Here is a 14,791-nt window from a genome sequence, read left to right as displayed (position 1 = left end):
AAAATATTTGTGTTGGATTTTTCTTCTTCTAGGATTATATCGAAACAGTAGATATCGTGATAAACCGACCCGTTGCTTTGGTAAACAAGCCTAACCAAAGCTCAACAATTCTTGAATCTGTGGAGAATTTTGCCAAAAATCTTCAATTCAGTGATTCCATCAAGATCACAAATACCACCGGCAAAATTCAGCTAATCGGAAAAATATTAACTACAAACAGCACTTATAATGGATCTTTTTCATTTCAAGATTATAATGGTAGCGTAGCAATCAAATATGGTTCCATGCCAGGAAACTCCAGTACAGTAGTCACCATAGCTTATGCCACAATGAAAGATATTTTGCCACCAGGCAAGGGGAAGGAGATAAATGGATTAGTTATGTCAACAGTCTTCGGTAACCTCTCAAGCAAGGACATTAAAAATGATTTTAACATAACAATGTCATTTACTAAGAATTCTTCATCACAGAAGATACCGGAATGTGCCTGGTTCGACTTGGGCCAGAAAGCCTGGAATAAAAGTGGCTGTAAAACCACAAATGATGACAATTTGGTTACATGCACATGTGACCACTTAACTTCCTTCTCAGTTCTCATGGGAGACATCCAAGAACAATTTCTAGATATAATTACATACGCTGGGGTTGGAGTATCTCTTGTATGCTTGGTTATCACTCTGGTCATCGAGGCTATAGTATGGAGATCTGTTATCAAAAATAAGACATCCTATTTGCGCCATGTTTGTCTGGTAAATATTGCAGTAACACTTCTAGTTGCTGATGTTTGGTTTATCATTGGTGCCGCACTGGAGAAGTATCCAAGTTCGAATGCATGCCAAACAGCCGCTTTCTTTAGCTTTTTATTCTACCTGTCATTGTTCTTCTGGATGCTGACAAATGGACTTGTTCTCTTCTACCGTTTAATCTACATCTTCCATGATATGAGTAGGGGAAGAATGATGATGATAGCTTTCATTTTAGGTTATGGGTGCCCACTGTTGATATGCACTATCACCGTGGCCTCAACAGCACCAGGAAGATTTACAAGCGGAGAGTTCTGTTGGCTCGCCTACATTGGTTCCATGTCATTCCTGGCGTTTGTTGTGCCAGCTTTAACTATTGTGTTTGTTAACGTCATCATTTTGGTGGTGGTTATCATCAAATTACTAAGGCCTGCCATTGGAGAAAGACCAGGGCAAGAAGAAAGACAAGTCATAGTTGTAATTACCAAAACGATTGCAGTCCTGACACCACTTCTTGGAACCACCTGGGGATTTGGCCTCGGTGTAGTTGCCCACCCTACAAGTAAGGTCCTACATGGAATATTTGCAGCTCTCAACTCTTTTCAGGTAAATATGAGCATAAAAGAATTCTTGCTGACATTAGTTTATATTGCAAAAGCATTATTGTAATATATGTTTAATGTAGTGTGTACAATTAAATATAACGTGCTTTGATGATTAGTTTACAAAAAAAACAACAACTTTAATGGCCATGGAAGTAACTCTTAAGTGTGCTCACTAGTCTTGGATGCAAAAGTTAGAATTATGTCATAGACAGTGAATATAAAAAGTCTACACAACCCTTATTGAAATTGCAATAAGATATAATGATATAAAGCCTGTAATTAAGGTAAATCATGTTGGACATTTTTTCACCATTTATCTGCTCTTCCAACAAACAAAATACAAGTGAAAAATAATTGTTTAGGAAGTGAGAGTAAACAACAGGATGGCTTGAGCAGTGGGCTCTTTCCCTGGTCCCCTGGCGGGCACCCTATTCTCCTTATTATCAGGCCCGGCGCTCCCATTAGGCAAGGTTAGGCACTTGCCTAGGGCACCGGGCTCTGGAGGGCGCCTGGAGGCGCCACAGAATGAACATTACTTTAAAACTGTGCGGCGACCGCTGACTATACCTTCCACGGCCGCCGCACAGCATGCAGATACATCCACAGGGAGGGGGGAAGAGGCTATTGCTCACCACCGCCGCCTCTCTGCTCCATCTCCTCCCCTCCACTCACTGACTGTCGGGCCGTTACATCATCCTCACAGCCCGACAGTGTCAGTGAGTGGAGGGGAGGAGACGGAGCAGAGAGGCAGCGGTGGTGATTCAAGGTAAGGAAAGAAGGGGTGAGGGGGGAGGAGGGCGCTGATTTTTGCAGGGGGGGTGGCGCCGATTTTTGCAGGGGGGGGGCGCCGATTTTTACAAAATGCCTAGGGCACCATGCACCCTAGCACCGGCACTGCTTATTATAACACTAGACTGGACCATCATATGCCGGAGCAGTGTGTGGGAATACTAGTTTTGAATTCTGTGGTTTCTGGAAATCTACGGTTGGGAGAGGCTGCAATAGATTCAGAGTCTGTAATACATCATATTGATGCATACAAAATGTGAAACCCGGTTATGCCTCCGGTAGTACAAAAAGTTAGAAGACCTCTGGCAGCAAAAAGGTTAAAGCATCATATGCAAACAGGAAGAAGTGCAAATCTAGAGCACACGGATTCAGACCATCTCCTTAGCTAATTATATAGCGCCACTAATTCCGCAGCGCTGTACAGAGAACTCACTCACATCAGTCCCTGCCCCATTGGAGCTTACAGTCTAAATTCCCTAATATACACATAGGACAGAGACCAAGGTCAATTTGTTGAACTGCATATTCCATGTTTTGGTCTGAATTGCGCACATTTACAAGTCTATAGCTATTAAAACATTTAGACCTCCACCTTCCATAGACAAACACTTTATTAATTTAACTTCCTTTTTTTCCCCCTAAATTGCAGCTCATTTTTTCTTATTTAAGTATTTTAAGGCTCATGACAGTAAAGGAACATTAAGATAATTATTACAATTTCAACTACCTCAGTTTTCCATTTAGTTTTTATTTACATTGGTTAATGGCAGCCTAGTATTGAGATTTCTATATAAAACACTCTTAGGGGCAAATCGATGAAGCTGCGGGGATATTCGGCAAGTTCAAACCCGAAGCACATTGGCAGCGCTTTTAACCACCAACCACCAGATGTATCATCCAGAAATTTTGAGGTTTAAAACTCAAATTGCTGGTGTTGTGAGGAGGGTTTGAAACCCCTAAATCTGCAATGGTTTGGGGGAATCGTAGTAAGTAAATGGGAAAAAAATTCCTCCCTTCGCTTTCCTGACAAGGCCGCTACTTAGCATCGGTCCCGGTCCACTAAGCAGCATTGGAAATAAAATAATAATTGTGACCCCCAAGATATTTATTAAATATAAAATGTTGTCCCTAAATGAGTAAAAAAAAAATATATATGTTTCACTTTATGATAAAATATATATTTTTTTAAAATATTTTTGTAGTGTATTGGTTTTAGAATTTACCGTTAATAATCCTCTGGTCGCGATCCGCAATAGTCCTTTGGAAAAAAACAACAACCAATGTTATGCGGCGGACTGCTCATTGGGGCTTACGGCGCTATGTTGCCAATTTTATAGATAGCCGGCCAAACAGGAGCAAACTTTCCAAAGGGTTCCAAACCCACTGCTTGATAGGTTTTGCGGTTGTCTTCATTAATGGCAAGAAATTATGACAGCGGTTTGTAGCATGGCCATTTTGAGAGCGGCAGGTTTTCGGCTGGTCATAATGCAATCAAATTGCCCTTTCTTACATTTTGCAATTCGCTCCAAAAATTTTATAAAATCTACGATTTTGCAAACCACAGCTTGACTCCCTAGACTAAGCCAGAGGTGCCCACTGAAAGCCGCGTCTTCAACTTCTTAATAAAGCCCTGTGGACTCCCTCTAAATCAATGATATACACAAATTCCACACCTGTATATGCATTACAATAAATAATAATATATCTCAGGCCAGAAAATGAGACCTCGTCATTTTCTTTTGTGCACGTTGCTGTATCTATCCTCTATACAATATTTTTTTTGAGCTCTCATGATATTACATTGACATGTTTTCATTCTGCAAACAATGTCATTTTGTAGCATTGCTGAGTGCATGACCGTATAAACAGACATAATACATTTGAATTTTATTTTTATTGTTTTCCTATGATGCCTGAAAAACTACTGCCAAGTTTTAATAATACTACTTTTTTCATGACATACTAAAAATGAGTATACCCTTGGTTGTTTATTCTACCAGGATTGGGCATATTAAAGAAGCAATCTCACTTAGAATATTTTTTGCTCTTCTTTAAATAGCAAGTTAAGTACCTTTTAAGCATGCATTTCATTTTCTTTAGATATCCTCCTACAAATCTCCTTTCCTATAGATTTCTGGTTGACAAAAATGGCTGCCAGTCACATACAAAATCAGTCTACTAACCAGACACATAGTCAAAGCTCTCAGCATGTCATATGATGGCAGAAGCTGGAGAAAGAGAATGTCACAGTACAGACAGAGCTCAGAGGGGTGTTCCAAAGCCTCTCTGTTCACTACATCATGTGTCATGTGACTGTGGTTGCCATGGTAGACCTGAATCATAAATCTTTAATAGCAGCCTGCAGATAAAAACAATGGAAATAATAAACGCCAATCTTCTTCTTATAGCCTGTCACAGTGATTTATGTTTAAAAAAACACACCCAATTTTTTTTCATGGGATTGTTGCTTAATAGTCTAAAAGCAAAATGTGATAGCTGGGGAATCTACAGTAAAGTGATTGAGATAGGAGCAAAATAGAACCAAACTAAAGCTACAGACACCAATTATTACATCCATATTATGTAGGTTCATGCACTGTGTGCATTTAAGTATTAATCAGTAACACATGCAGTAGAAGAATCAGAAAATTAATTAATATAGTGGATTAGGTAGAATACAGCAATTAGGTTTTCTTGACTTGTGCATTTAGGGCCTGAGACAAGTCTGCACATATGACTGTTTGCGTAGTGTAGGTTGCGTGATTTCACACTGCGGAGACCAAACTTACATATCTGGACATAATTGCACAAAATTTATATCCGTACGCATCTGATGCTTACGACCCCTTATGACTTGAGAGGCGGAGCAGGGGAGGGAAGGGGCGGACCTACATAGCCCATGCAGGGCTGCCAAGAAGAATTCAGGGCCCGGGTACAACAAATTCATGGGGCCCCCCTCATATTCAAGTAAGCCCCAAAATTTTTTTGCACCGCCTTACGGCGGCGCAAAACAATTTAGGTGTATGGTCATACATTCAGGGGCGTGGCTAGCCAAACGGCGGTGCAAAAATTTTGGGAGGTGTGGTCATGCATTTGGGGCGTGGCAAACGTGCCATTGGGGCGTGGCTAACATAAAAACCACTAGGCTCTCAATTCGCCGGAGCGTCACATATGTTCAAGCACTCCTGACTTTCAGGACATCTACCACCACAGTGTAGTATACAAACAATGCAGTGTGTACACAAACAGTTCAGTCTTGGCCTACACCTTACATTGGGCACAACATTCACCAAAAATTGGTATTGTCCCTACTAGAATCACAACATTTCACACACTGTGCTGCTCTCTCCTACCTGTTCTTCTCACTTTCTCCACCTGTGGCTGCTGGTTTCTTTAGTTGTGGCTTGTCCGGATCCAGGAATGTTGAAGGACCTATTTTGAAAAAAAAATGGCTACATTTAGAAAATTACAGCCAGCCCCGGCCTTAAATCAATAGCACTCACGATTAATAATTAGGCCTTCCTCCAGCCCCAACATTAAAATAATAGTATTCACATTTAATAAATAAACCTATTTCACTTCCTGCAAACAGCCCCAGCAATACCTATTTCCCGCAACCATCACTGCCATTAAATAATTCATAGTCACATTTAATAAATAGACCTCATTCTCCCTAAACTCATCCCAAGATTCAATAGCCCCCAAACCACCCCATCTTAAATTAATAGTCCCTACTATTAAATTGCCTCACCATCACCCTACAAACAAAATAGCGCCCATTAATTAGCCGCCACCTACCTCACACACACTACATTGCAACAAGCCCCCTGTGCCATCACACACATTACTGTGCCCCTTCATCACAACTACACTGTACCCCCTTATGCTCACACTGCGACCTCCATGCTGCTTTTCCCCCTTCTTTTTTACTTTGTGCCTCTCTCCCACTTTTTTTATTCCTCTGTTCCTCTCTCCCACTTTTTTTCCTCCTCTGTTCCTCTCTCCCACTTTTTTTTCCTCCTCTGTTCCTCTCTCCCACTTTTTTTTCCTCCTCTGTTCCTCTCTCCCCACTTTTTTTCCCTCCTCTGTTCCTCTCTCCCCAATTTTTTTTTATTCCTCTGTGGCTCTCTCCTTTTTTTCCTCCTCTGTTCCTCTCTCCCACTTTTTTTCCCTCCTCTGTTCCTCTCTCCCCAATTTTTTTTTATTCCCCTGTGGCTCTCTCCTTTTTTTCCTCCTCTGTTCCTCTCTCCCACTTTTTTTTTATTCCCCTGTGGCTCCCTCCTTTTTTTCCTCCTCTGTTCCTCTCTCCCACTTTTTTTTTATTGCCCTGTGGCTCTCTCCTTTTTTTCCTCCTCTGTTCCTCTCTCCCACTTTTTTTTTATTACTCTGTGGCTCTCTCCTTTTTTTCCTCCTCTGTTTCTCTGTCCCCTTTCTTTATAGTACTGTCCCTCTCTGTTTTCCTCCCCTAGCCTCTCCGTTTCTTTACTTACCTTTTGTCAACTTCTTTCTTTTCTTTTCTGCTCTTCTGTCTCCTCTTCTGTCTTCTTTCTTCCTGCTGGCTGCGGCGCTCCTCACTGACTGACAGGCGTGACTTGATGACGTCACGCCCGGCAGTCAGTGTGAATGGAGGAGAGGAGGGACACGGCGCCGCGCGATCACGTGAGTATTTTTTTTTTTTTTTTAATTAATTTCTTCTTACAGCTCCCAAGAAACCCAAGACCACCCCCCCCCCCCCCCCCCCCCCCCGCGGGAAAAAAAAAAAAAAAAGTTAAAAAAAAAAAAAGCGCAAGAGAGAAAAATAAAATAAAAAAAATTAATTATCAGCGAGGGCCCGGCCCGGGCCCCCTGGCATGGCCGGGCCCGGGTAAACTGTACCCGCTCCCCCCCCCCTCTCGGCGGCCCTGAGCCCATGTACAGTAAGGGTGTGTTAATGCAGATGCATCTAACTTTAAATCCTGTGTTTATCCCAGTTACACTTGTTTTCAGCAGTATCTTGTACACTTGCTACAGGACCGACACAGCATAAGTCTTTGATTAATAAATTAAATGTATGTGTCTCAGTAGTCATCACATAACATCTGTATGCATTTAATATTTATTTTCAAAATGCATTGTATCCACTGCACGCATTGAGGAGTTTATTATTTATTTAGTTCATTTAAACTAATTTCTGCAAACAAATTATATGGATTATATTTGAAAACTTGTATTTTGAATTATTATTATTATTATTATTATTATTATTATTATTATTATTATTATTTTAATTTACGATCGAGTAAAGGTGTGTGTGCATACACTTCTGTCTGTTACGTGTGTATATTAACGGAAAGTATTGTGTATACAGCCCTTATTTCAACCCATAGTCAAATTGTAATGTATGTTACAAGAAGCTTTGATGTGAATACGGGTGGAACTACACAAAAGTTAAATACTCTTTATAAACACGTAAATTTCAGTCAATTTGCATTCGGACTTGAATCAGGAGTTTAATCTTTGAAGATGTTCACATAAATAGCTTTGTGTAATATTTTCATTTAATACTAATGACAGAATAATGTTAGTCCTTAGCTGTTTGTTATGAAGTAGGGACTGGTAAAACTGAACGCTCACATGCATTTTACTTTCAACCTAGGGTCTGTTCATTTTGATATCCACAGTGTGGTTGGACCAGAAAGTAAGTTGAAACTCAGGTTTTTATGACTTGTTATATAATACCTATATGCATTTCATTTGATTTGCAGTCCAAATGACTGTATCCCTAGAAATTACTATCTACGGGTGTGTAGAGGAGGGAGGGTTAGTCTTCACAATCCCTTGTGATGTCCCCAACACACGAACCTTGTCAGTCTAAGCAATCCTCCATTCTAAACAGCCTGCTGTTGCCTATGGCTCATACTGAGCCTATTCTTAAGGCTGAGAGTTTATTTCCATGGTCCTGGCTTTTTGTAACAGTAAATAGAGATGTCGGGGGAAGGTGGGACCTGTCATGACAGGTATAGGTTGTGGATATGCCCTGTCCATCTCATTATAGATCCCCCCTCCACCCCCCTCCACCACCTAACCAGCTTAATTTACTACTAAGACATCTGGGACAGCGGAGGAGGGATAGAAAGCAGGACAGGAGGCCTATTGCTCCACTGTGCCACCCTTGTTTTAACAGATGAGGATTCGGCAGTTGGAGATGGAAGGACACTCGCTCTGTGATACAACAGGTGCAATAAACACTATATATATATATATATATATATATATATATATGTATATATATACGTAATACGAGCCCATACAAGCTTTAACACAACATATTTTCCCAGCAGAGCTCTAGGAGAGGACCTTTGTCCAGGTTGATATGGCCGGCAAGTCTTCATGAGATGCTACCTCTGCAATCCTCCTAATAATAAATGGTTGTTCCTGGCCACTTCCTTAAGTTAGCTCCTTAGGACAAACATTGCCAGCCCATGCGTGCAGATCCCAATTAAGAACAAAATAAACGTTCTTTAAAGCACCACATTTCCTAATTGTCCTATTCATTTTTTTAGGTTAGGATGGCAGTAAGAAGCAGTATATCATCATACTACATGAATACACGAAGGACAAAGGAACAGGTGAGTGTTTTGCCTTACAAATTATTTTTTTCTAAATGTAAGAAAACCTAAGGAATGGAAAGAAAATCATAACTTTATTTGGCTGCCTTCCCTGCTGCACGATCTTCACTCGTCAATTGGCAACATTTCTGAAAACTGGATCACGGGAAACTGCAAAATTGTGTTATCAGCACTGCGTTTATAGAAACTGCTAGTAAAGGTTCTATAAGAATATGCCCCTTTCCTATTCCAGGTGTAACCTGCTGCAGAGATGTTCTTTAACATGCCAAGTTTATTAAAAAGATACACTGGACTAAGCCCAGGGCCGTCCTTCCCATTGGGCACAATGGGCAGGTGCCCAGGGCCCTGCAGCCCAGTCGGAGGCAGCAAGAAAAAAAAAACCTGGAAAAAAAAAGACAATACTTACCTTGCGGTCAGCTGACGATCCGGCTCCCTCCATGGTCTCCTCCTCCGTTGCGCTGGCAGTGCATGTCGGGCGTGACGTCATCACGCCCGCCCGACATTTATTGCGGAGCGCGACGGAGGAGACCATGGAGGGAGCCGGATCGCCAGCTGACCGCAAGGTAAGTATTGTCTTTTTTTTTTTTTCAGGGTTTTTTTTTTTTTGGGCTGCCTCCGACGGGCCCCCCTGGGCTGCAGGGCCCATATATATAATCTTTTTTTTTTTTCTTGTATATATAGGGGCCCCGGTGCACTGCTGTGCCCGGGGGCCCAAGATGTTCTTAAGAGGGCCCTGACTAAGCCATGCCTCTAATGACATCACAGCCCTCCCTCCTCAGCCCCTAAGTAAACAGGCCCAGATTTTTGGACACTCAATACAGACATGGACCTAGGGCAGCATAGACACAGGTCCAGCACTTTATTTTTATACATTAATAAATATTTATTTGCATATACAGAGGATGCAGAGGGAACTAAGTCAAATGGGGGGATTTTTGGAGGCACAGAGCAAGGTGGCCAAGGTTTGCACACATGAACATCTGATTATGCTTTAAGACCAGCTTCTTAAAGTTTTACCAATGCCTGCGAAAAAACGACTCGTGGTCAGGGGCTGGCTGACAAATTTTAGCCTGGGGTCAGGTACACAGCACTGGAACATGAGCAGCAGCCCATCAATAAAAGGTGGTATTAGTTATAGAACTTCAGGGCTGATTTATATGGTGTTCTATCTATTAAATGTGTTAATGACGGAGGTAAACCCTAGTAGGGTTGCCTATTTATCAAGCATCAAGGCGGTATTCTCTCTTCTGGTAATGTCATCCTCAGAAGTTACGTGAGTGTGTAGCACTGTAGAATACATTGGTTACATATAGGTAAAGGATAATTATGTATACAATCAAACAGCATTCCCATGATCCACAGGTCAATACAACCTTCTACAATTTTTTGATAAATGGTCAGATGTCACGAAACATTAGTAGCAAAAAAAAAAAATTGGACTATTTAAAGTTATTTTTCTGTTGTCCCATGAACTGTGTTGCCCTAGGTATGAACGTCCACAGGCCTATATGCTAGAGAGGAGCAACATTTTCACTACTCCTTGGAATATTGACAGTCCCAGTAGTGTAGCCAGATGCCATGGTGCCCGGAGACAGTGTCTGCTGAGGTGTTCCCTGTCCCTGTTGGTACTAAACTCTGGTTTCCCCCACCTCCCCTTCCAAAATTCCCTGGCATCATATAAAACAGATCACCCCCCCCCCCCCCTGTGGTTATTAATATTCTCCATTCCTGGTTATTGATCACCAGCCACCCCTGGTAATTTATCTTCCACATTTTTGGTTATTCATCACCAGTCACCCCTAGTTATTTATCATCCCCATTCCTGATTATTCATCACCAGCTACCCCTGGTTATTCATCGTCCCCATTCCTGGCTATTTATCACCACACCACCCCGGTTATTCATCTTCTACATCTCTGGTTATTCATCACTACCTACCCCTGGTTATTTATCATCCCCATTCCTGGTTATTCATCACCACCTAAATCTGGTTATTCAACTTCACTATGAGTTCTTATCTGCAAATCAGGACAACTCTGTTTTTAGAATCTTGATGAAAATGTTTTCATATATTATTAAACATGATAATTATAGATGATCACAATACAATTATTTTTGTATTCACAGACAACATCTACACTTTCTTCTCCACACTCAAAGCCAATTAGAAAAAAAGCTTTATTTGCCAAAAAAGGTTTGTAACAAATAATGTTCTTCTGTAGCTGGGTTCCTTAAATCTACTCATCCACGGTGGAGGTCAATTATAACACTTTTATTTATTCTCTGTATGATTAAATCCATCTAATAAATTCACAGTGGCTGCAACATGTTTTAAGGAATTAGTTCCCATATGAAATGGTCTATAGTCAGCTGGTAGGCATGAAATAGTCCATAATCAGCTGGTAGGCATGACATGGTCCATAGTCAGCTGGTAGGCATGAAATGGTCCATATTCAGCTGGTAGGCATGAAATGGTCTATAGTCAGCTGGTAGGCATTAATTGGTCTCTAATCAGCTGGTAGGCATGAAATGGTCCATAATCAGCTGGTAGGCATGAAATGGTCCATATTCAGCTGGTAGGCATGAAATGGTCTATAGTCAGCTGGTAGGTATGACATGGTCCATAGTCAGCTAGTAGGCATGACATGGTCCATAGTCAGCTGGTAGGCATGACATGGTCCTTAGTCAGCTGGTAGGCATGACATGGTCCATAGTCAGCTGGTAGGCATGAAATGGTCTCTAATCAGCTGGTAGGCATGAAATGTTCCATAATCAGCTGGTAGGCATGAAATGGTCTCTAATCAGCTGGTAGGCATGACATGGTTTATAGTCAGCTGGTAGGCATGACATGGTCTATAGTCAGCTGGTAGGCATGACATGGTCTATAGTCAGCTGGTAGGCATGACATGGTCTGTAGTCAGCTGGTAGGCATGAAATGGTCTATAGTCAGCTGGTAGGCATGAAATGGTCTCTAATCAGCTGGTAGGCATGAAATGGTCTCTAATCAGCTGGTAGGCATGACATGGTCCATAGTCAGCTGGTAGGCATGACATGGTCTATAGTCAGCTGGTAGGTATAACATGGTCTATAGTCAGCTGGTAGGCATGACATGGTCCATAGTCAGCTGGTAGGCATGACATGGTCCATAATCAGCTGGTAGGCATGACATGGTCTATAGTCAGCTGGTAGGCATGAAATGGTCTCTAATCAGCTGGTAGGCATGAAATGGTCTCTAATCAGCTGGTAGGCATCACATGGTCCATAGTCAGCTAGTAGTAGCAGCAATTTTCCTACCTTTGAGTTGCAGCTGAAAGGTCCGATCAAAGTCAAGGAGGAGCGGGACCAGCTGCGGCCAACCAATCAGAGTGAAGTAGGGCGTGGCTATGCTAATCCCCCTCCCCCATAAAGAAAAGTCTAGGTCCACCCCTGGGGAGGGGGGCTGATTTTCCATTTTCTTTTTTTAGTTCTGTTAAAAAGAAAATCTTAAATTATCAGCATCTCCTGCTGCTAATTGCACCCCCGCCATCCCCCATTGCCCATCCCCCAACACCACATTTTTCCTGCTGGGTGCCTATCAGGTATCATCTTGTTTGGGATATCAGCCAGTGATCTGTGTTCCTTTCCTAGACTGAGTTCTGATTGGCTGCTGGAGTGCAGGATAGGAGTGCTTGCAGCCTGGTTGGTAGTGGCTACTGGAGGGCCAGCATAAGGGTTAGTAAGTACACACATAATGGGCATGTGTTGGGCTCTGCTATGGCTCTGCATATTAGTCATGGAACAGGTATGGTTTTCTATTATTATACAATGGCACCGGATATGGCTCTTCATATTATGCTCTCCAACTGCATTGGAGGAGTGTGTATAATTAAAATATATATATAGTAAACAATCTGCAATTATCCAGTAACGAAAGTGCAATTACATCTGTAGAAATTATCTGTACACACGTGATGGCCCTTAATGACTTGCTATAGACCCTGCTTCCAATCACAATACTGTATAATACTTAATAAGCATAGAATGTGTATTGAACAATAGTGCATCTCCACCTGGTGTTCAAACTGGGTATTGCAGATATTTTCCTATTCATTTTCATATTTGGCACAATATTTCTTGGCTTCAGGGTCATATATAATCCACCTAACGCCAGTACAGCGTGCTTCCTAATAATTGTATAAAAACAGAAAAAAATAATATGATCTGTCATCAATAGACTTCAATAAAAGAGTGAACATTTCAGAGCATATATATGACATTAGCAAGGAATGTTTTTGGATAGAGCCTTGCAGTTTAATTAAATCTCTTTGTCTCTAACTTTTGTCTTTTCTTCCCATTTTAGATGCCTACAATTTATTCAATGCACAAAGTTCGTCCACTGGAGCTTCCTCGGATTCATATTCTGTACTTACATAACAAAAACGCATTTTTGTACACTGTGCTCATTACATGAAGGAAATGATTAAACGCTGCTTTTCCTAATGTCAATTATGAATGAAATTAGCGATTCTCCACTTTTCTTTTTCCATGAAAAGTCAACTGTCACCAACTAACAAGTCCAAAAGTAAAAAGTAATATGTATTGTGATTTACTTCTTACAGTAAAAATGTACGTAATATGTTTATATCACAGGTGAAAATACCATTTTCTTAAAAATGTTTTATCCATAAAATTTATCTAAATTCATTAGTTAGTAGTAGCCACATTAAACGCAGCCAAATGGAGATAAAAATGGGCTCAAAATGTATTAATTGACCTAAATTCATTAGTTGTCACATTAAACACAGCCAAAGGAAGCTGAAGATGGTCTTATAGTGAAATAGGGAAGTCGTGTTTCCCCAGCAGGGCTTCCTAGTGCAGTCGGCAATGAAAGTTATTGATACATAGTTCCCCTCTTGGAATTAGATTTGTAATGTGCAATCTGTAAGTAAAGGTTTTAATGCGCTGTATGAAATTCTGCCAATCCTCTCTGCGGACTGATTTTATGACTCGTGGGACGAGTAAAATTAAGTTTACTACTGCAGTGGTGTATATATTGGGTGATACCTACATCTTGTTTTATCTTGGTTTTAGTTACATTGTAAAATATATTAACAGCACTTAAATGGGAGAAAATTAACAGCAGATCTAAATATTTATAATAGCTATACCATTTAATCAGTTTTTTTAAAGCACTTTTTAGAGGATATCAACAAAACATAGCTTCTGTTTTTTGTTAATTCTAAAAATCAAAACTGTAAATTGTTGATTAGGGGTCAATTTGAAATCTTGAATTAACACTAAATGTTAAAACATTTATATAAGAGAGCACATTTACAAATGCTTACTAAGCTTTTCCTGTGCATGACACCTCTGAGTATACAATTCATTGCTCCTAGCGGTCCTCCTCGCCTCCCCCCAAGAGCTTCATATGGAGACATACCGGTGCATGCTCAGTAGAACATTTTTTAATGCAGAAGCCAGGGAACTAACTATGTTGTGTGTTATAAGGTTTTATATGTGTAATAAATATGCAATCATTTTACTTAATAATGTATGTGATATTGTCTCTTTGAGGTGCAAGGGAACGGGGTTTTGTTGTCCTTTAAAATAGTAATACAAACATACAATGCATATGATGAGTCAATTAAAGAAAAAATATATATGTAGTGTTGGTTTTTATTTAAATATTTGTATTAGGTCTTTCTAAATAAGGTATAAAAAAAATCAAATAATTGATAGCTGCCTGCTCCTTTTTCCTCCCTTTCGCTCATGGTTTCCTATACAAAGATTATTTTGCAGAAGTTTCCAGCCCCTGTCTATTCCCTCTCCCCCCTCCAGCCTTCTATTTATCTATGTAGCTTGCAACGGTCTTGCCAAGATTAACATCTGGCTTGCTAAGAGTTTAAAATATTAGTACATCAACAACCTTTGGGGGTGGTAATATTAACTTTGGGAATGTCATACCATGTTTATCCACCGGAGGGCCCTGTGGAGTTATTGTTGTAAATCTCTGGTTCATTTAGTTTCAGAATCTAGAACAGATCACATGCAGAGCAAAAAGTAAAAG

General features: G+C 40.6%; 1 protein-coding gene across 1 annotated transcript; it reads left to right on the top strand.

The window, feature by feature from the left end:
* Nucleotides 1-207: 207 nt before the first annotated feature.
* LOC142142616 (adhesion G protein-coupled receptor F5-like) lies at nt 208-14,358 on the top strand. Its single transcript, XM_075200488.1, has 5 exons — nt 208-1,349; nt 7,773-7,814; nt 8,680-8,745; nt 10,873-10,939; nt 13,085-14,358. Exons 1-5 carry the CDS (start codon nt 285-287, stop codon nt 13,156-13,158), a joined length of 1,314 nt encoding a protein of 437 aa, XP_075056589.1. The 5' UTR covers nt 208-284; the 3' UTR covers nt 13,159-14,358.
* The last annotated feature ends 433 nt before the right edge of the window (nt 14,359-14,791 follow it).

The sequence above is a fragment of the Mixophyes fleayi genome, chromosome 3 (assembly GCF_038048845.1).
Source record: "Mixophyes fleayi isolate aMixFle1 chromosome 3, aMixFle1.hap1, whole genome shotgun sequence".
Classification (NCBI taxonomy): Eukaryota; Metazoa; Chordata; class Amphibia; order Anura; family Limnodynastidae; genus Mixophyes; species Mixophyes fleayi.
Note: the sequence above shows the minus strand (reverse complement) of the source record. Positions and strands in the feature narration are given on the sequence as shown.